The sequence below is a fragment of the Rhodnius prolixus genome, unplaced genomic scaffold (genome assembly GCF_049639745.1).
Source record: "Rhodnius prolixus isolate KJV_2025 unplaced genomic scaffold, Rpr scaffold_3, whole genome shotgun sequence".
Taxonomy (NCBI): Eukaryota; Metazoa; Arthropoda; class Insecta; order Hemiptera; family Reduviidae; genus Rhodnius; species Rhodnius prolixus.
In genome coordinates, this window is record NW_027411603.1 from 2,685,569 (window position 1) to 2,711,033 (window position 25,465).

The 25,465-nt window shown below is 34.6% G+C and overlaps 1 protein-coding gene across 5 annotated transcripts in view; it reads left to right on the top strand.

Annotated features, from left to right (window-relative positions):
• The window catches only part of LOC141452848 (pro-neuropeptide Y-like), a 180,390-nt gene extending 155,681 nt beyond the window's left edge, over positions 1–24,709 (top strand). For 3 of the 5 annotated variants that reach the window (XM_074125303.1, XM_074125306.1, XM_074125302.1), the window contains exons 2-3: positions 23,227–23,414; positions 24,490–24,709. In XM_074125303.1, coding sequence (XP_073981404.1) covers positions 23,227–23,414; positions 24,490–24,619 — 318 coding nt within the window. In that variant the 3' untranslated portion in view covers positions 24,620–24,709. Of the gene's footprint in view, positions 1–16,218; positions 16,311–19,831; positions 20,047–23,226; positions 23,415–24,489 lie in introns of those variants that run through there. The other 2 variants (XM_074125305.1, XM_074125304.1) reach the window with 2 other exon arrangements.
• The last annotated feature ends 756 nt before the right edge of the window (positions 24,710–25,465 follow it).

The following is a 25,465-nucleotide window of genomic DNA, read 5'->3' on the forward strand; positions in this document are numbered from 1 at the left end:
CTGGTTTCGAGATTTTTAGCAAATATTTTACCATCAAAACAATAACACACCTAAAATGGTAGCTACATCAGAATATCTTTACAGAAGTAGAGCATTTGTAAATATTGCTTGTCTAATGGTAGTAAATCGTATTAAAAGGTAATGGAGTAAAGTAGGAAAACCCGTGGGTGTTTTTATAGGTTATATGTGTATCTTAACGGAAACAGAAGGGCAAGTTGGGCTCGCATTACCAACCTAACGTGATGAAATTACTGTAAATATATCTAGTGACATTACCGTACTATAAAGAGCATTCTCAAAGACTTCCTTCCTCTTTGCGTGTCTCCATTCTCACACACTTCCTTCCCGTCAAACAGGCGATCTAAATTCATGCTAATGTTTATTGTTCGTACTAGTTTTTTTTTTCGAATTCGTTGGGGAATAAAAGGCATAGATGGGAGGAAATAAAATTGAAGGGATAGAAGTAAAAAAATTAAATGTGTAGGGGCAAGCAATTTCTCCCACGCGTTTAGCCTATATTTATACAACCACTCGGGGATAAAAGGTCTCTGTCACAAAGTGTTATTCTTTTATAATTCATTTACAATTACAAAAAAAAAAAAAAGAAGATATCTGTAATTATCACAAAAACAAAGAGAACGCCATATTGTGACTGCTATATAGGTTGTCATTTTCTGTAAAGCGATCAGATGATCGCGAGGCAATCGATCGTCCTTGGGTGGTGGATTTGGTTTAAAGGATTTGCCTTGGTCAAGAACTGGATGGATTTTTAGTTGGACGATGTGAAGTATTTAGATTAGATGGATTGGATATGATAAAGATTTGTGCGCTTAACCAAAATTAATCAATATTAATTACAATAATAAAATGCATAATTTACTAATTTTATTCCAAAATAATAAAATAGAAATATCATTCAAAGACATACTTAAGCTCCTGCATTCTTGCACGTCATCAATAACTGAATTCATTCAGCAAGTATATAACAATATTTTAACCTACAAGCAGTAAAATTTTTGATACATCCATAGTTAATTTAAGGTCCCAAAACTTTAGTTACATTAAGTTTCGAATCCCTCAAAATTTCTATTTCCGGTCGGACCAAATCAAATTGTTCCTGTTTGCAGTAAGGAAAAAAGAAAACAGATTAGGTAATTAAGGTTTACGACCCCTTAAATTATTCAGCTCTTGTACTCCTAGTAATTGTTCCGCTGAAGATACAGCAGCCGGCCAGTGCGTGCGATAAAAACTCCAGTCTGGTGTCGTATTCCCTGAATGTCTTTTTAACTTTGTACAATTAGGATTTAAAGAAAAAAAGGTTATTAACCTGGAGAATTACAATTAGGGTCCTCGAATGGCACGTAGGTTGTCCCAGTTTTGACATAAAGGTGAAATTTTCCCCGCTGAATTCGTGCAAGAACAAATATTGCCCAAAAAATTCAGGCGCAAATAATTGCCTATTTTTTCAGGCAGTCTTTACGTCCAACTACCAATTATGTGTCGTAGACGGAGGCGACTAGCAAACATACTTTACTATAAATTCCTCATATTAACACATTAAATAGAATCCAAGGCCTAGACTAGTACCGCAATACATCTTAGCTTTGCGGGTCTATCCTGTAACCGCCTAACATACTTTACTATAAATTTCTCATATTAACACATTAAATAAAATGCAAGGCCTAGACTAGTACCGCAATACATCTTAGCTTTGCGGGTCTAGCCTGTAACCGCCTAACATACTTTACTATAAATTTCTCATATTAACACATTAAATAAAATGCAAGGCCTAGACTAGTACCGCAATACATCTTAGCTTTGCGGGTCTAGCCTCTAACCGCCTGACATACTTTACTACAAATTCCTCATATTAACACATTAAATGAAATGCAAGGCATAGACTAGTACCGCAATACATCTTAGCTTTGAGGGTCTACCCTCTAACCGCTCGGCTGCCGTGACGCCTAGTTCCTGCACTGTATTTATTAATACAATAGTTGGTCCTTTATTAAATAAATTACATTGAGTATCTTCTACCTTTAGTGGGAAATTGCACAAGACTTGGGAGAGCCTTTAAGAACTAGATTTATCTCTTTACACAGTATCAGGACCCACATTCTGTGATGCTTCTTAGAACTCACCATTGATTCTAAACGTTCTACACATTAATCCCATATTATACCAGTACAAATCTCCAAGAGATCTGGAGCGGCCATTATCTACTTCCACTAAACCTTCAAAAATCTTACAAGTCTTACAAATCTTCGTTTTAATCTTTCGCCGTAAGTAAAAAAAAAACCAAATAATTCTACTTTTATCTCTGCTACCACTTAAGATTTTTCAATCAATTACTGGACTTAAGTGGGCTATCCCTGAAAGGTTCAAATTTCTGTTGCCTAGAAGAGACTGAATGGCCAAAAATGTACTACTGCGCCTAACTAAAGCTTGCATCATCCTGGAAAGCACCTGTGAATTTTTTTGGTTTTTTTAATGGGAGACGTTTTGAACGAAGTGAGGCTTTTGCAAGAACCTTTTGCAAGGAGCTTTTGCTATCAGCTTTTGCAAGGACCATCGTTTGCAGGTCCTTCACGTCGAAGATTTGCGAAACCTACCCAGTTGAACAATAAATTATTTATTTAGGAAAACTAATGCGGGAAATGATTCTTGAACACTGTCATCCAAATTTTCCCTTTTCAGTCAGAAAAATTGAAAATCAATTTTTCTTTTCTCTTACTAATTTGGCTCGTTAATAATCGTTGAGTTCAAACACAAAAATTGGTTTAAAGATACAAACGTAACCTTTAATAAAATAGACAGTTGTTTACTATGGAAGAGGTTAGCTCAGTGGTTAGTGGCACTGCCGGCCCCCGAATAGTGTACTCTCGATCGGTTTATAAAGATGCCCCCCAAAAAGAGCTGTTTTTATTCCATTTTTTTTATTGAAAGTACATCCACTAAACGATTCTTTAAGAGCTTACCTTTAAAACGCATCCAAAAAAGGGTTCGTTTTGTATTCCCTTTAATAAAATAGACAGTTGTTTACTATGGAAGAGGTTAGCTCAGTGGTTAGTGGCACTGCCGGCCCCCGAATAGTGTACTCTCGATCGGTTTATAAAGATGCCCCCCAAAAAGAGCTGTTTTTATTCCATTTTTTTTATTGAAAGTACATCCACTAAACGATTCTTTAAGAGCTTACCTTTAAAACGCATCCAAAAAAGGGTTCGTTTTGTATTCCCTTTAATAAAATAGACAGTTGTTTACTATGGAAGAGGTTAGCTCAGTGGTTAGTGGCACTGCCGGCCCCCGAATAGTGTACTCTCGATCGGTTTATAAAGATGCCCCCCAAAAAGAGCTGTTTTTATTCCATTTTTTTTATTGAAAGTACATCCACTAAACGATTCTTTAAGAGCTTACCTTTAAAACGCATCCAAAAAAGGGTTCGTTTTGTATTCCCTTTAATAAAATAGACAGTTGTTTACTATGGAAGAGGTTAGCTCAGTGGTTAGTGGCACTGCCGGCCCCCGAATAGTGTACTCTCGATCGGTTTATAAAGATGCCCCCCAAAAAGAGCTGTTTTTATTCCATTTTTTTTATTGAAAGTACATCCACTAAACGATTCTTTAAGAGCTTACCTTTAAAACGCATCCAAAAAAGGGTTCGTTTTGTATTCCCTTTAATAAAATAGACAGTTGTTTACTATGGAAGAGGTTAGCTCAGTGGTTAGTGGCACTGCCGGCCCCCGAATAGTGTACTCTCGATCGGTTTATAAAGATGCCCCCCAAAAAGAGCTGTTTTTATTCCATTTTTTTTATTGAAAGTACATCCACTAAACGATTCTTTAAGAGCTTACCTTTAAAACGCATCCAAAAAAGGGTTCGTTTTGTATTCCCTTTAATAAAATAGACAGTTGTTTACTATGGAAGAGGTTAGCTCAGTGGTTAGTGGCACTGCCGGCCCCCGAATAGTGTACTCTCGATCGGTTTATAAAGATGCCCCCCAAAAAGAGCTGTTTTTATTCCATTTTTTTTATTGAAAGTACATCCACTAAACGATTCTTTAAGAGCTTACCTTTAAAACGCATCCAAAAAAGGGTTCGTTTTGTATTCCCTTTAATAAAATAGACAGTTGTTTACTATGGAAGAGGTTAGCTCAGTGGTTAGTGGCACTGCCGGCCCCCGAATAGTGTACTCTCGATCGGTTTATAAAGATGCCCCCCAAAAAGAGCTGTTTTTATTCCATTTTTTTTATTGAAAGTACATCCACTAAACGATTCTTTAAGAGCTTACCTTTAAAACGCATCCAAAAAAGGGTTCGTTTTGTATTCCCTTTAATAAAATAGACAGTTGTTTACTATGGAAGAGGTTAGCTCAGTGGTTAGTGGCACTGCCGGCCCCCGAATAGTGTACTCTCGATCGGTTTATAAAGATGCCCCCCAAAAAGAGCTGTTTTTATTCCATTTTTTTTATTGAAAGTACATCCACTAAACGATTCTTTAAGAGCTTACCTTTAAAACGCATCCAAAAAAGGGTTCGTTTTGTATTCCCTTTAATAAAATAGACAGTTGTTTACTATGGAAGAGGTTAGCTCAGTGGTTAGTGGCACTGCCGGCCCCCGAATAGTGTACTCTCGATCGGTTTATAAAGATGCCCCCCAAAAAGAGCTGTTTTTATTCCATTTTTTTTATTGAAAGTACATCCACTAAACGATTCTTTAAGAGCTTACCTTTAAAACGCATCCAAAAAAGGGTTCGTTTTGTATTCCCTTTAATAAAATAGACAGTTGTTTACTATGGAAGAGGTTAGCTCAGTGGTTAGTGGCACTGCCGGCCCCCGAATAGTGTACTCTCGATCGGTTTATAAAGATGCCCCCCAAAAAGAGCTGTTTTTATTCCATTTTTTTTATTGAAAGTACATCCACTAAACGATTCTTTAAGAGCTTACCTTTAAAACGCATCCAAAAAAGGGTTCGTTTTGTATTCCCTTTAATAAAATAGACAGTTGTTTACTATGGAAGAGGTTAGCTCAGTGGTTAGTGGCACTGCCGGCCCCCGAATAGTGTACTCTCGATCGGTTTATAAAGATGCCCCCCAAAAAGAGCTGTTTTTATTCCATTTTTTTTATTGAAAGTACATCCACTAAACGATTCTTTAAGAGCTTACCTTTAAAACGCATCCAAAAAAGGGTTCGTTTTGTATTCCCTTTAATAAAATAGACAGTTGTTTACTATGGAAGAGGTTAGCTCAGTGGTTAGTGGCACTGCCGGCCCCCGAATAGTGTACTCTCGATCGGTTTATAAAGATGCCCCCCAAAAAGAGCTGTTTTTATTCCATTTTTTTTATTGAAAGTACATCCACTAAACGATTCTTTAAGAGCTTACCTTTAAAACGCATCCAAAAAAGGGTTCGTTTTGTATTCCCTTTAATAAAATAGACAGTTGTTTACTATGGAAGAGGTTAGCTCAGTGGTTAGTGGCACTGCCGGCCCCCGAATAGTGTACTCTCGATCGGTTTATAAAGATGCCCCCCAAAAAGAGCTGTTTTTATTCCATTTTTTTTATTGAAAGTACATCCACTAAACGATTCTTTAAGAGCTTACCTTTAAAACGCATCCAAAAAAGGGTTCGTTTTGTATTCCCTTTAATAAAATAGACAGTTGTTTACTATGGAAGAGGTTAGCTCAGTGGTTAGTGGCACTGCCGGCCCCCGAATAGTGTACTCTCGATCGGTTTATAAAGATGCCCCCCAAAAAGAGCTGTTTTTATTCCATTTTTTTTATTGAAAGTACATCCACTAAACGATTCTTTAAGAGCTTACCTTTAAAACGCATCCAAAAAAGGGTTCGTTTTGTATTCCCTTTAATAAAATAGACAGTTGTTTACTATGGAAGAGGTTAGCTCAGTGGTTAGTGGCACTGCCGGCCCCCGAATAGTGTACTCTCGATCGGTTTATAAAGATGCCCCCCAAAAAGAGCTGTTTTTATTCCATTTTTTTTATTGAAAGTACATCCACTAAACGATTCTTTAAGAGCTTACCTTTAAAACGCATCCAAAAAAGGGTTCGTTTTGTATTCCCTTTAATAAAATAGACAGTTGTTTACTATGGAAGAGGTTAGCTCAGTGGTTAGTGGCACTGCCGGCCCCCGAATAGTGTACTCTCGATCGGTTTATAAAGATGCCCCCCAAAAAGAGCTGTTTTTATTCCATTTTTTTTATTGAAAGTACATCCACTAAACGATTCTTTAAGAGCTTACCTTTAAAACGCATCCAAAAAAGGGTTCGTTTTGTATTCCCTTTAATAAAATAGACAGTTGTTTACTATGGAAGAGGTTAGCTCAGTGGTTAGTGGCACTGCCGGCCCCCGAATAGTGTACTCTCGATCGGTTTATAAAGATGCCCCCCAAAAAGAGCTGTTTTTATTCCATTTTTTTTATTGAAAGTACATCCACTAAACGATTCTTTAAGAGCTTACCTTTAAAACGCATCCAAAAAAGGGTTCGTTTTGTATTCCCTTTAATAAAATAGACAGTTGTTTACTATGGAAGAGGTTAGCTCAGTGGTTAGTGGCACTGCCGGCCCCCGAATAGTGTACTCTCGATCGGTTTATAAAGATGCCCCCCAAAAAGAGCTGTTTTTATTCCATTTTTTTTATTGAAAGTACATCCACTAAACGATTCTTTAAGAGCTTACCTTTAAAACGCATCCAAAAAAGGGTTCGTTTTGTATTCCCTTTAATAAAAAAGGGAGATTATTAATGTTTAACTTTCTTTCAAACAAAGTAACCTATCTGACACAAACCTATTATGTACAAAACTGAAAATAAAATAGAATTACGTAAAACTACTAAAGTATACGAGTACTTTATCTATGACCCAGTACTTTGTAAACTGTATACTTTGTAGTGCAGCTGTTAAGAAATATGCGGAAAAATTTAATAAAAATGTGAAAAATGTTTTTCTTCAATTCCACTAAGCTTGCCTATCTTTCCTTGAGTGGGGGAAAACTCTCACAGAAGCAGGAAATCGATTCTAGCTTTACCTTCTCGATATTTCTTTATAAATGAAATCAGTAATTTCTTTTTCTGCTGCAAAAGATTATTTATACATTCTAGCAGCAATAAGCTAGCTTATCTGACCTGTACTATGGTAACAACAGCAGAGATAATTAGTGGCAGAGAGGCTGGATACTTCTTACTATAATTAACATAACAAATACAGTAAACATTGTTACTATTTCCGATTTCAAAGTCTCATTGTGAATTTAATAAATAAATCCAATTAGTACCCAAGATAATTAGCCGAAATCTTTTCACAATTTTCATTTCAGTTTTCGTGTAAAACGTTTTACTTAAACCGAGAACTTTTCCGAATGAAAAGCATTGTATTCATCCGAAATTATTTTCATTTGTAGGTAAATTTAAATTTATTTTTGATATAGGAGTGGCAACACTGTTGAGGGTGAGTATGAGAGGGGATGATAGTTTATGTTGAGTTGCGAGTGGTCCTTTTAGGTTATGTTGTGCCATATGTTAGCGTTTATGTATTTTGTTATGTATTAAGTGAATAAACTAAACTTATATTTAATTGTGTTTAATTCAAGCCTTAAGAAAAGTATTTAAACGTAGAATTTTGCTTTTTCTCTCATTTTTACACATTAAAGAAGATTATAAGGAAGAATTCTGAAAGATACAGCCATACCATAATCCAATGAATCTAAACCTAGATATTAGGTCATAAATTCAAGCTTAAGTTTGAAATTAAAGAAAGTTGGCTGCCCGTTTTCTCTTAAACTATCGTTTGAGTTTATATTTCGCACCATTGTAGATACTGATGTTGCTTATATTTGTTTCAAATTGTAAAGTGATGTTTTTTTAAGGAGATATTTATTTATTTATTTGCGACCGGGGCCTTGCCCCATCCATGCAAAGCAGTTTGGGTACAATAATACAAAAATATACAAAATAATAACTTTACAACAGTATAACCAAATACGAAATTTGAAACTGTTATTAGATTAGTAAATATTACAAAAAGAAATGGAAGATTACAAAAAAGAAACGATTTTAATTTGAAACAAAATAATGTGTAGATTTAGAGACTATAATTTGAATTTTGGAGAGCGTGTGAAAAGACAGAGCAAAAACTTGTGATAGGTAAAAGAGCAAATAATGGTATGAATTTAATTACGGAACATGTTATAGACTGGACAAATACTATAAAAGTGGTGAAGACTTTCTTTAATGTTAAAGATACTATACTGTAAAAATAATCGCCTATTTTTTCAGGCGGGCTTTACGTCCAACTACCAAATTAGGTGTCGTGGACGAAGGCGACTAGCAAACATACTTTACTATAAATTCCTCGTATTAACACATTAAATAAAATGCAAGGCCTATACTAGTACCGCAATACATATTAGCTTTGCGGGTCTAGCCTATAACCGCCCAACTTACTTTACTATAAATTCCTCATATTAACACATTAAGTAAAATTCAAAGCCTAGACTAGTACCGCAATACATCTTAGCTTTACGGGTCTAGCCTATAACCGCCTAACATACTTTACTATAAATTCCTCGTATTAACCATTAAATAAAATGCAAGGCCTATAATAGTACCGCAATACATATTAGCTTTGCGGGTCTAGCCTATAACCGCCCAACTCACTTTACTATAAATTCCTCATATTAACACATTAAATAAAATCCAAGGGCTAGACTAGTACCGCAATACATCTTAGCTTTACGGGTCTAGCCTATAACCGCCTAACATACTTTACTATAAATTCCTCGTATTAACCATTAAATAAAATGCAAGGCCTAGATTAGTACCGCAATACATCTTAGCTTTGCGGGTCTAGCCTATAACCGCCCAACTCACTTTACTATAAATTCCTCATATTAACACATTAAATAAAATCCAAGGGCTAGACTACTACCGCAATACATCTTAGCTTTGCGGGTCTAGCCTATAACCGCAAGGGCTACCGTGGCGCCTAGTTCCTGCACTGTATTTAATACAATAATGGGTCCTTTATTAAATAATTTTCGAGGGGGGAAGGGGAATAGCATCCGTCTACAATAACCGGCTAGAAAAGCTGGAAAAGTTAGGCATGAACTTAACTTTGAAAATTGCAAAATTTATCTGAATCAATTTATCAAATTGATTTGAAATGCTAGCTAACTCAAATAGGTATATTTATTTATATAGTTTCCCCCCCCCCTAGAAATCAAACATTTAATTAAATTGAATGTATAAAATTTAACGACGATGGTTAATACTTGCTGAGAATGGTCAATAAAGGAGATCGGTGTGTCTGTTTTCCAATCAGCTGAATTACTTTGTGCACCACTTTAGACAGGTTGGTGCATGCTTTCAGCTTAGGGTGTAAAGAGGATAATCCCAGTTAAAAGTGAAAATGACTCTAACTACAGGCAGCAAAAAAAAAAGGCACAGGACAGCTTTTAAATTTAATTAAAAAAATAAACAAATTTAAAAAAAAAATATCCCAATCTAAAGTGAATAAAAAAGCAATCACCATAGTAATCACCACAGTAAAAAAATATAAATAAATAAAAAAAAGAAATGAATTTCTAAAAAAGAAAATCAGAAGGGTACACTTTCATTATTTTCTCGTAAAATTTTCTGTAAACTCGGAATGTTTTCCCCCCCTATTCCATCAGGAAGAGAAAATATTATAATAGTTCCATTATGAGATGTCACTATGTAACCCAAATATACGCTAGATGGCATAGGCTGTTCGAATTGGCTATATTTTATTACTACAAGGGAAACATTCACTGACTGTTACACTGCAATAACCTATGAAGTGTCTTTACCGTCAACAATAATAACTAATATCTCTGGCTCTGGTCCAGTGCAGCTGTACATCTTTATACTTCTATTGTCTACCGCACTTGGGATAACGTAAATTTACTTTTTGCAAATGTTCCGCCTAAATTTCTTGTGACGTCTTAAGGTTTATTTACTTTTCTTCTAATTTTAAGTTGTAACTATTATTATAAGAATTTTACAGTTAAAGTTTATTTCTATTTTCCATTTCCGGAGTTTTGATTTAATTTTTCCTTTGCCTTAAATAAAAGAGGGTTTTGTTTCTGTTAGTTCTAAACTTGAATACGTCTGTATTCAAATTCGATATAATCTGATTGGATGCTTGTGTAATAATCGATTAGAACAGCGTTTCCTAACCTGGTGGTACGCGAAAAATAATCAATAATGGCGGACATAAAAAATTTACAAAAAATTAAATCAAAAATATCACAGAAACGTTTTTTTCCCCCAATAATACATAAAAATTATTTTAATTAATAATATTAGAACAGTAAAGTTGTTAATATGTAGAGTAATAAGGTTAGTCTGTCTCGAGATATACGAGAAAATATAAAGAGCACATTTAACAGGATTAAAATTGTCTTTCATGGGAGTATTTTCCCAAAATCTGAAAACAAATGATAATTGGATTTCAAACCCCCTTCTATGAAGAAAATTTAGGTAAAGCTACATCATTATCAACAAAAAGATAAAGAAAATTTAATAGAATTATCATGTGACAGAACTTAAATGATAACTATGTAAAGATCTTCTGTTTAAAGTGACTGGATTGTAATGAGTAAGCTCTATCTAAGCAACATTAAATTTAATTGGTACTTACAGGTAGTTGATTGCTTAAAAGAGATTAATTTAGAAGATTTTGGGCACAAATATAATAATCCTAAAGGAAGAACTTTGTAAATTAATTAATAATTTAGAAGAGAAAAATACGAGGTGTGTTCAAAAAGTAACGGAAATTTTTAAATTTCGCGGGTTTGGAGAGTCTGATTGTAAAATTTTTTTTTTTATTATGTTGGTACACATGCCCCTGAAGTACGATAAAATTTTCAGTAATATTCATTGTTTACTTCTTAAGTGGCAGCCGTTAAGGTTAGACGTGTTTTTCGAGCTTGGCGATTTTTGTTTGTTAAAAAAAATGGATCAAAGAATTTGTATTAAATTTTGCGTAAAAAATGAAATAAAGTGTAATAAAGTGTGTGAAATGTTAATAAAGGCATATGGTGAGTCTGCTATGAGTAAAACAAGGATTTGCGAGTGGTATAAGCGTTTCCAAGATGGCCGCGAAAACGTTGAAGATGACGAACGACCTGGACGTCCAAGCACATCAACAACCGATGAAAACGTGAAAAAAGTGAAAGAAATGGTTATGAACGATCGCCGAATCACAATCAGAGAAGTCGCTGATGATGTTGCCATATCAATTGGCTCATGCCATGAAATTTTTTCGGATGTTTTGGGTATGAAACGTGTGGCAGCAAAATTTGTTCCAAAATTGTTGAATTTCGAACAAAAACAGCGGAGAATGGAAGTTGCTCAAGAGTCACTCAATGAAGTCGACAACGATGCGGATCTACTGAAACGTTTTATAACAGGTGACGAAACATGGGTTTACGGATATGATGTCGAAACTAAGGCTCAATCGTCCCAGTGGAGGCATTCTGGATCGCCAAGACCGAAAAAGGCTCGACAAGTGCGGTCGAATGTGAAGGTTATGCTCACTGTGTTCTTCGATTTTAATGGCATAGTGCATCATGAATTCTTGCCACAAGGTCAAACAATCAATAAGGAGTACTACCTACAAGTTCAACGCCGTTTGCGTGAAGCAATCCGAAAAAAACGCCCGGATTTGTGGCAAAACAATTCATGGATTTTGCACCACGATAATGCACCTGCTCACACTTCATTGCTTGTTCGTGAATTTTTGGCCAAAAACAAAACTTTAACGATGCCCCAGCCTTCATATTCGCCAGACATGGCTCCATGTGACTTTTTTCTATTTCCAAACATAAAGAGAACATTAAAAGGCCGTCGTTTTACAAGCATAGATGACATTAAAAGCGAATCGCTGAAAGAGCTGAAAGCTATCACAAAGATCGAGTTTCAGAAGTGTTTCGAGGATTGGAAAAAGCGCTGGCACAAGTGTATTGTATGCGAAGGGGACTACTTTGAAGGCGACAATATTAATGTAGATGAATAAATAAATATTTTTTTCAAAAAACGAAAATTCCCGTTACTTTTTGAACACACCTCGTATGTACGCAATTTTTGCATTATTTAAAAAAAGTTTTAAAACTAAGATCTTACACTTTACAAAGTTTATAAAGTGAACATGAACTAGGAACTCCTTTGTAGCAGATACATTGTTATCTCTATACAAATAACACACTCGGAATAACAAATTTCACGAAATACTAAACATTTTTACGAAGTGGTACAATTTAGCATGATGTACTACCACCAAGTGGTACGGTGAGCCAAAAAAGGTTGGGAAACGCTGGATAAGAAGGTAAATAGATATTTTCTAACCTATATATAATAATAACCTATATCGTATATAATAGAAACTCCCCAATTATATCGTTTTGTTTGGAGTAAGAAGGTTACTTTTTCAGAATGTGGCAAAGCAAAGAACGCCATGATAATGGTTTGCCCAAAATCATCAACCAAGAACCACTCATGATTATATGTATATCGATCTATTATCGATAACTTTTATACACAACGTTTTCCTGAAGAAGAATGATAAGGGTTCCTTATAAAGAACACTTTGGGTTTCAATTTCTAAGTTTAAAACTTCAATTTTTTGTAAAAAAAAAATCTAGCCAATCATGCAGATTTTTATATTTTTTATGTTTTCGCCGAATATTAATTTGTTTTTATAAACAAAATAAGAAGTAACGTTCTTCCTCCGAACAAAATTGGAGAGTTTTTATGATTCACATATCTAGGTTAGAATTATCTATATATCTTCTTGTCGGTTATTACTCAAGTATCCAATCAGATTAGCCTCTAGCGACCTATATATGAGTAAGAAATGAAATTGGATCAAACTATATAGTTTCTGTTCTCAGACAGGACATTCCATTTTGGTTAAATTGAATTTAGGAAATTCGAGAGACTAAGTAGGTTATACCATTCTGGGATTAAATGTTAGCATCCTCAGGTATAAAGGATCACTTTTATCTTGTTACTACATCCTACAGAGGAAGTAATGATATCGTATCCATTTCTACTTCCTTCCAACTGACAGAAAGCGGAAGTACTGAGATTATCACGAAAGTTTTTTATATTTCTTTTAAAGGGAATAGAGGAGCGACACAGTTTTCAGGTCTCTGAAGTGCCCCACCCACCCCACAAAGAAAAGGGTTCCTGGAAAATTGAAAAGTTTGTCAGTCTATCTGTGAACAAAATGTTTAAACAAGGAAATATTCGCGGGAAAGGCAAACTTTATTTTACTGGCATTGGATTAGGGGATCACTACGCATTTTAGTTTTTATCGTAACTAACGCAGGTCTTCAAATGTTATAGATTTATTTCTTCAGCTCTTGAAAAGAATCTGAATTTGGATCTGGGATGTGTCTGACTTTCATGAACGATCTGCCAGACGGTTTCGAAGATATCACTTTTCTTTTCTTTTTTTTTTGACATTGGTTTGAAACATTTTCTGAGAAAACAGTGATTGAGAACCATCAGAAGTTCCAAGAAGACCTGATTTACCTGAGCGATTGGTCGAATCTAAATCCTATGCATTAAGAAAATGCGCTGCAATTACCTCTTCACTTGGAAGAAAACACCACATATTTAGGCCTCTTAGAGATTCTCTCCCACATGGAAATAAAATTATTGAGAACCATGGTTCAGAGTATCCAATTCAAAGAGTACATTGATGAAGGCAGCAAAATCTGTGAGTTTTACGATTGTAGGCATTTTTAGGGATATCTAGGATTTTCCCCTGGCAATCCTACAAATTTATTGCCTTATCAGGACCAAATTTGTGTACGCTTCCATTATTTAGAATACGTACAAAAATATAACGACGATTTGAGGTACCTGTAAAAGAAATCTGTTCGCATTCTCAAATATTCAAGTCAGAGGTGAGATTATGAGGCTTCCGTTGACGTCAAAGAGTGATGTATGACTAGTTTTTTTTTTTTTTTTTTGAGCTTCTAAATGAAGAAGTCAATTTTGTTTCCTGAGAGTGTTGCACATTCAGAGAATAGAAAAGTTGTAGAGTAGATGCTGTAGAAGCTGAGAAAATTCAGGACCCGTAAAGCTCTTGTGCAAGAGATAAGTAGAGCAGCATTTTTATAAAAAAAAATGATAATAATAAAAATCTTGCATGTGTAAAAGAGAAAAATTTATAGATGTATTACTTTACTTAATGGTTGAATCAAACACAAATTAAACCTAAGTTCGGTTAATTCACTTAACACATAAATAAATACATAAACGCTAACATAAAACACCACGTGTTACATAAAGACTACTCACCCCATCAAAAACTATCATCCCCTCTCAACACACCCTCATCAGTGCTGCCACTCCTACGAGGGTCGTTTGAAAAGTCCGTGCAAAAATAAAAACTACTTAATTTTTTGGGGTAAACCTTTTTTATTTTTCAACATAGCCTCCTTTTAGGCTTATACACTTCGTCCAACACTGCTCTAGTTTGTTGATCCCTTCCGAATAATAGGATTTGTCCATGTCTGAAAAATAGCCATTCGTTTCTGCAATCACCTCCTCGTTTGAATAAAATCTTTTTCCCGCCAGCCATTTCTTCAGATTGGGGAACAAATAGTAGTCCGAGGGAGCCAAGTCTGGAGAATAGGGGGGATGTGAAACGAGTTGGAACTCTATTTCCATTAATTTTGCGACCACAACTGCTGAGGTGTGAGCTGGTGCGTTGTCGTGATGGAAAAGGACTTTTTTGTGGGCCAATCGTGGGCGTTTTTCTTGCAGCTCGGTTTTCAAACGGTCCAATAACGATGAATAATATGCACCTGTAATAGTTTTACCCTTTTCCAGATAGTCGATGAGGATTATTCCTGGCGAATCTCAAAAGACAGTCGCCATAATCTTTCCGGCCGAAGGAACGGTCTTCGCCTTTTTTTGGCGCAGATTCCCCCTTGGTAACCCATTGTTTAGATTGTTCTTTGGTCTCAGGAGTGTAGTGAAGTATCCATGTTTCATCCACAGTGACGAAACGACGCTTAAAGTCCTGCGGATTCTTCTGGAACAGCTGCAAACCGTCCTTGCAACACTTCACACGATTTCGTTTTTGGTCAAGCGTGAGCTTTGTCATGTCCAAATGTTGATGCAAAATATTATGTACCCGTTCATTCGAGATGCCCACAGCACTAACAATCTCACGCACCTTCACTCTTCTGTCATCCATCACCATATCATGGATTTTATCAATGATTTCTGGAGTAGTAACCTCAACAGAGCGTCCAGAACGTTCAGCGTCACTTGTGCCCATATGGCCACTCCGAAAATTTTGAAACCACTTATAAACTGTTCTAATCGAAGGTGCAGAGTCACCATAATGTTTATCAAGCTTCTCTTTAGTCTCCTGAGGCGTTTTGCCTTTCATAAAGTAGTGTTTAATCAACACACGAAATTCTTTTTCGTCCATTTTTTGAAAATCACTCGACTTCCTCGATTCAAACGAATGCCAAACACAAAGAAATAGACCGATGTGGCTGAAACTTGGTGTTTGTTCTTCCAAGAGATGCTACTAACTAGACATAACCTCGATACGCGCCAGTAGTGCTATCTCTCTGACTTTGCACTGACTTTTCAAACGACCCTCGTATATCAAAAATAACTTTAAATTTACCTGCACATGTTGTAATCACTGGTGACTTTATATTTTGTGTAACCTACAAGTTTAGCTTTGTGGTGGTTTGTTGTTGTAAATAAACATACTAAATAAACACAACTCTGACCTCTGTCCATAACTTAGTTAGGAAATCTCTTAACCACAAATAATACTTAATTAAACGGATTTTTTAATTTGTTAAACGTTTTTCCACAAAATGGCTTTAACTTTTTACCTTTAAACGTAGTATTTTACAAACAGATTTTACACGTTTATCTAAAACATTTTCCCAAATTAATTCATTTTAGGGCACCACTGGGGAAAGAAGTAGTTTCGCTTCCCTCTAAAGTTTCATTTGAGTGTAATGTACGATTTGACCACTTGTATAATACTAAAAGCAAAGTTAAATGAATTACTAAAAATACTGCAGGAAGTGGGTAACTGAAAGTTTCATCGAGGTTTTTCTCAAAATTTCCTGCACTTTTCACCAGCATGGTGAAAACTTTAATTTCAAAACATTTTCCAAGGAAAACTCATTTAAGAAAATTTCTAGGAGCATTCTAATTGGTCGAGAAAAATGAGATCGAACGTAACTTCTTCGTATCGAACGTACGATGAACAAGTTATCATTTATTACGAAAATTGGTAAGTAAAGCCTCTCTCAAATATACAGCAAAAGTATTTTATGCTCTCTCACAACCAGTGTTTTTGCAAATAACATTGGAATGTGTGCTAAGTGTGTTAAAAGTGATTGATTGTGTAAATTGCAGGCAACTACATATTTAATTCCTTTAAAAGCACTGCACTTAAATGGATAACTACTGAAATGGAACCGCACAGTACTCGTCATGTTGTTAGAATCGATAAAGTACTCACTTCCTGTTTAGGATTTATGTAGATGCTGGATAAAAACAACAATTTACAAAATTAAAATAAATACATATGTTTAAGATTGATTCGAATCTTGGAATTTTTCAAATAAGTAAAGGAAATTCTTCTACTTAGAAACTAAACAGGAAACTCTACATTTCTACTTCCTTTTATTCATCGAATGAGAAGATATTTTGCTATCGTGGATTTTATATTTTCGAATATCCACCGGAAGTACGTTACATTTACTGTAGTGAACATGTATATTAAAGTCAAAGACTAGCTATTTGGTACGACTAACTAGTCGAAAATCTCACGATTGAACTACTTCCTAAAAACTGGTAGGTAAAAGTAAAATGACCGTTTTATGAATTGAATTTCCGATTTCCTCGTTATTTATTTTTTTCTTTTAATTACGAAAACGCGTCTAGCGATTTTCTCTCAACTTAGATATGAAATACCTACGGGTGAAAATTAGTGAAAAAAATAAAGAAATGACCAATTACAGTGGTGCATTGAAATGGAAAATGTAGGCGTTCTGTAAAGGCCAATGAAAAGTCGGGATTGTTAGGCGGCCATGTCTTCTACAAATAAGCCACGCCCTGACCCAATGAAAAGTAGAGTTCAGCCAGTAAAATGTACTATCGGTTACCTAATTTTAATCATAACCTTATTGTTGCGTCACCTGATGGTAAAAACTTACCTAAGTGAAGAAGATGATGCGTCTTTCGTTTTTGAGTTGAAAAATGATCGACAGACAGACACACAATCACATACACATTGTGGCTGTGTCATGGACACGGCCGTGTGTGGTACGTGAATACTTTTACGTAACGAGTTATATTTTTTATACAAAATGTTTTTATTTATGTATTTAGGATGAAATCAAGGAAACAAATCGACGATCGAACACAATCTATGCCTATACAGTCCGTTGTCGATGTAGAAGCGATTTCATCATCCACTTGCATAATTTCAACCGCCCCAGCTGCAGGTGTACTGACACCACTCGGCCGCATTCATTCTTTTACGTTCCCGGCACAACTTGACTCGGTCATATGGTGTTTTTTCGATAGTTCTTGAGAAGCCCTTTCCAACCGTATACGATCTCTGTATTTGGTTTTGGCTTTTCGACGCGTATAGGCCGACATTATATATTTTTGATAATATTTTTTTATTCTAACACCTTATTATATTCACTGTCACTATTTTATACTAATGTTTTATATACAATCGATAAATTGTGATGACAGCTGACGATTAAAACTTAAACGAACGTCCGTAGTTTCTCCGAGTCAAAAGTTATACTATTTGCAAATCTCGATACGCAGCAAAATGATCTCAAAATGGCGGCACTTCCCTCTCCACCGCGCGCGATGCGTCACATTCCTCGCTTATCGTAATGAATTCTTTGATCCTTTAGCTAACCAGTGGGTCTAATTTAATTTTGGATGTAGACGATAGATTCGAAACTATAATGCCAAACTGTATCCCCCGATTTTGTTATCATTAGGTTTTTTGGATTGCCTCCATATGATAGCAAATTTAAAGACGTATTCACGTCAATAACTTTTTTAGACTCAAAGCGCCTCATCTAAACGTCCATTTTCGGTAAGCATTAAATACTTGAAAATTTGCACGACTAAAAATATTACTGAGTCTGAGTAATTCAAGAAAATCCAAATTACGTAAACTGTTCTTAGAGAAAGTCGTTTGAGTGTACTCTCCAGCATATTTTTCCACAGCCCCGGAAAAACTGTTAACGTCACCGTAAATATGAACATAAAAATCTCTTATGTGAGGGGAAACAGTTTGCTCACGCACACATTTTTATACGGCAACCATCTTGCAACTCAACCTAATAAAATGGAAATATTAATTCTTTTAATAATAATAATAAAAAGCAAACAACCAAAAAAACAGGAAATATAACAAACATTAATAAATTTTTGTTATTGTTCCAGGCTATAAAATAAACAATAAATATACAATAATAAGTATTTTGTTAACGTCACAGCTGTAAACAATATTATCTTCTCGAAGTGTTCCGCGAGAAAACATCGTTACTGTGAGCAAAAACAAAAAACCTGACGTGACTCGAGATTATAAGTTATCGATTTTTTTGTTAAAACCCTGTACTTTTAAAACAAATTTAATTCTTACTAACCTAACCAAGATCATAAAACTGCACATTTATTCCGAAATTGATATTTTAAGGAAAAATCTATCCTTATCCGCCCACAGAAAAGATTTTTCTTAGAAAAAATAATATTAAATTAATAATTACATAAAAATAAAATAACATTAATCTAATTGTATTTAATCGATTTTGCAAGAATACAAATCATGAGGGGCGGGTGTTGGTCTAGTGGTCAAGAGCAGCGATGGCTTTGTAAGTTGGAGATCACTAGTTCGAATCCAGCGTATGGCTATTTTTTTATTTGTTAGAAAAAATTGTTTATAGTAAATTATGAGCTCCTGCCCCCGAGTCCACGACACCTAATTAGGTAGTGGACGTTAATCTCCGCCTGGAAAAAATTGACGATTACTTTTACCAAATCATAATAGGCACTTTCGACAAAAAATAAAAATAAATATTCCCATGATAAACTTCAGTTTTTGTAGATTCTCTCACAAACGGCTGCTGTGATTTTAATTAAACTTTGTATACTGATTACAAACTCCTAAATCTACAACTTTTACTGGAAACATTTTTCCCAGAAATTCCATTCAGGATAATGCTGTGAGAGGGGTTGGGTAGTTTCCTTCTAAATCGATAAGAATTTAAAATGAGTCCAACGTTCGGATAATCGAAGAAAATTTGTAAGTTAGAAGTTTGAGTTTAGTAGTAAGAGAAAGTCATGTGAGTCACAGGAAAGTTGTTATTTCTTTTCTTAATTTAGTTCTTACAAACTGTTGAATTAAATTCTTAATAACCTTCCAACTGTAACATAATTTAGTTTATATTCTCACTATAAATAAATTATGACATTAACGAACCAATTGTTCCAGCAAGAAAAATAAAATAAAATGAAAAACGGGAAAAAGGGAGGATGAGTATTTCTCCATGAATAACTGGAGAAAATTAAGCAAGAACTAAGATAATTGTTTTTTCCAAGATTCAAATTAAAAGAATGACACTAGCTAGAAGGCAGTGAAAGAAATTCAACCTGTCTGACATAACCTTCCCTTTACAGTAGAAGGTTATTTAAAGAAAGTTGATTCACTTATTTTTTTTCTTCTTCTTCTTTTATCATTTGAAATCATGTCTGTTTGACAGGGAACATTATATTTTATTCAATAAAAATATGGCGAAAGATATACATAATTCAATTTAAAAAAATTGTTACTTTAAAATTATTTGACACGAAACTTTTAAACGTCTTGCTCGTACTGCCATTATTACAATAAATAATGATTGGATTAAGTCTATGGAGTGTGCAAGAGTTTCTGAGATTATGGTTGGATTTCTTCAATGACATCTTTCACTACGTGAATCTCCATAAAGAAGGTAGGAAAAGAAAGTTTGATGTTATTCATGGTAGCCAAGAGAATTGAAAATGCTGATGAAGCTTCCTTCTATAGGGTGAAATTTGAGACGTTTCAAAATCTTGGGCAGGACTTCTTCAAAGCATTTTTTTTTTTTTGAAATCCCTCGTTTTGGCACTATGATCTAAAGTTCTTGTCCCATCACTTAGGGCTATTAATGCATGATACCACTTTGTTTAGACAAAGGAAGAAATTCTTTGTATTCATCTTCTTTGTATCGATGTTACCCATCTAAGGGGCCACCCTGAACTTGTAAGATTAATTCCTTTTTGTATTTTACTTTCCGACTGCACCACCAAAACTGTGACTAACTTGGGTTTTTCATATTCATTAAATTAGTTTTTTAATTTCTGAATTCCTATTTCGAATTCTCAGCTTTTCTGATTCTGCCGCCATTACACGCTCTAACGAATTGATCTTTCTTTATTTTTAAAGCATGTTAACTCACTCATTAATTTGATTAATTAATCAAGGTGAACACATTCATTAATCAAAAGAACATCGTTGGCAGAGTGCACAGACGGGTAATTGAACGATTCTAATGAATAAAATACTGCTAGTAAGTAGGGATATCAGCTGTTTTACACCTTAATTCAAACCGGAAACCATGATGCACTTAAAAAAAACCCTACTCAGACCCTAATTTTGATTAAACATGCTTAAAAATTAGACGAACATTAAGAGAAGCGAGCGAGCTTTTAAAACATCTCTTCCCCATCTTTCATTCCAATGTGAGCAGCCAATAGACTGCTCAGGTTTATTACCACCGCTATCTATCTAATTAACGTCATGTAGGTTGTTAATATTGGTGACTTATGAAACATTATTTCAATTTAATTATAATCTGTCTAGGATGTAAGCATAAGTGGTCCTCCTTATGTTGGCCCGGTTTCTTACATAAATTAAGCTATGAAATCTCTAAGCTTAAGATGAGATTTTTTTTCATTTGCTTTTAATAAAATTAATCTTTAAAGAAAAGCAACACTATATCAAGATATTATTGTTACTTCTGCTGATCAAAGTAGGTTGAGTAGTGGAAGCTGGCATTTAGAGTAAACTCGTACCAATACCCAACGCTTCCCTAGATTTTCAAACAATGGATCCCAGATTGTGGGAACCATGCCCTCTTGGGAAGTTCCAGGAAGAGAGCAGTCAAGGATAGCCCCTCACAGGAGTCATCAATACAACTCTCCCAAATATTCCAAAAGTAGAAGCTGCGAATCCTAACAGTGGAAATAGCCGCCTTGCAATACCAAAGAACGTTTAGTTTGACAGCAGTCCAACAATTAACCATCTGCGTTAGGATTTAGCCAGCTAATCCACTTTTGATCACACATGTCACTATTATTTTTCAAAAGCCTGAATCAGATAGATTTAAGAACAAGGCAAGATCCAATCACCTGGCAATCAGTTAAGAAGTAAGTTCTGCGGAACTATCCAACATTCCATTTTACCACAGTATGAATGCGCCGAAGACACTACCAATTTTTGCAGCAAGTACACGGATACCCTAGGCTTTGATTTGTCACCACCGCTTCCTGGCAAAACCTCAACAAAATTAACAAGATAGCCGCCCTGAAACTCTTACTTCTTTCTAAGGACCTGTCTTTTACTAAATTTTTGAAACACTGCTTTCTTAAAGAGACATGTTCATCAATCATGATTTGATAACAGATCATAACTTAATTGAATTAGTTGAATAAAATTGGAAAATGTTATTTTTCTCGACTACATGTTCGTTTTAGCGCTAAAATCGTGGTGTCTTTCCAAATTATAACCTGAAACTGTGCAACATTCACACTCACCTCCTCTTCATGTCGCAACACCACCTGCCGGCTTTTCTTTTAATTACAAAACATATCAAACTTCGCAGCCCTGCAAAGTTTTATTAATTAAAAAATAATTTAAAAAATACAAAGTAAAGTCAACAGACAATTAAAATGTTCTGGAGTTGACTGAAGAAAATTAATTTACAATTTAATTGATGTTAAATTGGATTAGTTATTTTTATGTGATTTTTTTTGTTTTAATTAAGAAAAAATATTAAAAATTTAATGATTTACTGCTTGAAGCAAAAGAAAAACCCATGCGATTTCTTTTCCAAAGTAATTTATCTTGATTTGAAGTGAGCATAGACAAATTATTCAACGCTGGACCAATTGAAATTACTACGGAAAAACGAACTGGTTTTGCTGCAAAATACTTATCAAGGTAATTCTGTAGATGATTTCATTTGTGAAGAATCGGATCGCGAAGTTCTCTTAACAAACAGAATGGGGCGACATTTGGAGAATACTCCAGATTGGAAAGGATCTCCCTATAAAGTCTGCGCTCTGAATAAACGGTAGAAATATCCAAATAGGTAATTTAGTGGCATTTGCATATTGGTTGAAATCATTGTAATGCAATCGTCGAAATTGATTGTAATTGAAATCATTGTAATGCATTACATGCATCAGATTTGCCACTGTAAATATCTAGGATGTTTGGTGTATACATCAATTGAACAAACCATTACAACTGGTAGCGTCCAATGATTAAGTTATAGCGTTAAATTACTCACAATTTTTAGCGAAATAACTGGTTATAAATTCAAACGGATGGCAATAAACATTTTCAAGAGATTTTCTAGTAGTTAAGAAAGGACTGGCGATTAACTGCCCCGACTGCCCGAGGGAAATTAGGGATTTCTCTGTAAAGGGGTGTTGCCCCACTACCAATTTTGTCTGCACTTGTTTAATATCTAACGTCTTAGGAAAGGGATTAGCTTAGTGGTTAGTGTGCTGGATTACCGCGCGGAGATCCAGGGTTCGAATCCAGCTGCTACCTAAGAGCTTCCTACAGCTAACTGGTCGGTGATACAGAAATATTTCTTAAGACTTCCGCTCTTTACTTACTAGCGTAAGCTTATTCTTACTGCTCTTAATATAACTATAGACTGACTGCCTAGTGACTGAGATCTGAGGATTGTGACAAAAAAAAATATTGCATATCTGTTCTGTATATTATTGAGGTATATTGACTGAGGTTATTGAAATAATTTTAAAAGTTACCCATGAATTTTCTATTCTGTACCACATTATGGTCTCCTAGTGACAATTACATTCATCTGAATAACTGATTTTATCGCATTTTTGCGCAGATGAACTGTTGGCTGCTGTGGCTCTGGACCGGACTGATGGCCTGCAATGCAGCCATGGCTATGGCACAACCTATTCCAGCTGACGCAATGGCACGTCCAGCTAGACCTAAATCCTTTGCCTCACCGGACGACCTAAGGACCTATCTTGACCAACTAGGACAATATTATGCTGTTGCCGGCAGGCCGAGGTAAAAGAAAAAGCATTATCTTTACACGGATATATTGTTATTTCATCTTTTTTGTAACTTTCTTCTAAATTAACTGTAAACAAGGATGCAAAGTGGTTGTATCTTAAGACTGGGTTCCTCGCTCCCCATGGAAGAATAACAAGCGTACACAAAAATTACACAAGTAACCCAGTTAGGTAATACTACATTTTGGCTCAGTTTTACTTTGCCCATCGCATGAACATGTTACAAGTTTAAACATACGCCAATGAAGATAAGAGTAAGAGTGTCCAGCGCTTAGTTAAAGATTAAGCACACAGCTTTTTCTTTTTGTAAAACAATAAGATCATATTTTTAAAGCTTGAATAATTATCATTTTGCTTGAAGGGTTTGAATTTTTGTATGGGAATAATTTCCTACCCATTTCCGTTTCTCTACCTTAAATCCTCTTGAAGCAAGTTAACTCCAGTCTGCCAGTTGGTCAAGCTAGATAATGACTAAACTGCATTGCTTTAATTTTTATATTTGACTAGCCTAGTTTTGTGTTAATATTCGTTGTTAATTTTATATTTATGAGAGCAATTGGAAATTAGGGATAGTACTTAACGTGTGTTAAAGAAATATAGTTTTGTTATTAACTGGGAAAGCTAAATTTTAATGATATATTTTAGCAAATTGCGGTGACATTTTGTACTAATGCATTGTGGGTAAGTACAGAGGCTAGAATCAGGTGAACGATTCCAACCCTGGAACTGATTCAAATCCAACGACTCCAAAGGTGGACTCGTTCTGCCCATCACTAAATTACACAAGAGAATCGTCATTAAACATGGTTAAAAGAGCCTTCAAAGTTAGTAAAATATAGTCTGGTTTTGAAAAAAGACAAAATAGTTTGATGTGATTATATTGACTAAAAGTAAGTAGCACCAGGCGACAAACAGTATTCATATAAACCAAAAGTATTAAATTTTACGTTTTACATTTTTAAATTATTTCATTACAAGTCTTTTATACACCATGACATGGTAGCCTAACCTTAATCAGCAACTAGCCTGACCTAATTGTTAATTAATATTTTCCTTGTTCTTTTCATTAGATTTGGCAAAAGAGCAGGCGGAATTAATCCTAGACTCCATCTAGCAGTGGACGGTGTCAACTACAGGTATCCACTAGCCGATGCAAGCGACCTCTACGATCTGCTTTTCCAACAACAGTCTACAGAATGAAATTCTTTTTTCTTTTTTTAGAAGTCAGTTTTCTTTGTTACGCAGATTTTTTCTTTTACGCTAATTTAAAAAAAAAAAAAAAAATAATAATGATGATATTTTTTTATTAAAATTAATTGAATTATGTTAGGGGGGGAAAACAAAGAGATTGGAATCATATTTCTGTATTTTCAAAATAATGACAAAGAGAAAAAAGAATCTAATAAACAAACAAAAAAAAATTTTGTTAAGTTAAAATATTTACCAAAAATAAGAGGAAAGGATTGTAAATATTATAAAGTTTTGGGATAATAATATAAAATGATAAAACTCTTACTTATATTTTAGATGATTGTTACTTAGATTGTTCATTGAAGAATAATTATTCTTACAAAAGTAAGAAATGACTTTCTCTTATTAAAAAAAGGGTCAAATGGATAATATAATCTCTGGAAATTAATATATAACATATATTTATGTACTATATACATTTGAAATATAATAATTATTAAAAATGTACTACTTTTAAATTATTTCTTTATTTTACTTTAAGGATTTCTTTTAAAAATATATGTGATAGAACTTTTGGTTTATTTTTTATGTTTATTTATTCATTTGTGTAAATAACATGCATTGGAAAGAAAAAGAATTCTGTGTATCCTTACGATTAAACCAGAAGAAATACATTCCTTATTACTCTGTTTTTTTTTTGAGCTTGCAGCATCAGATCAATTTCTCCTTAAATAGATTTAAATAAAATCTATTAATCTCATTACTCATTCTTGTTTTAAATTTTCGATTTTATTGAAAAAATTTAGTTATTACATGCTCCAAGGTGACTTTAACAAGTTAAGCGTGTTTGACGTG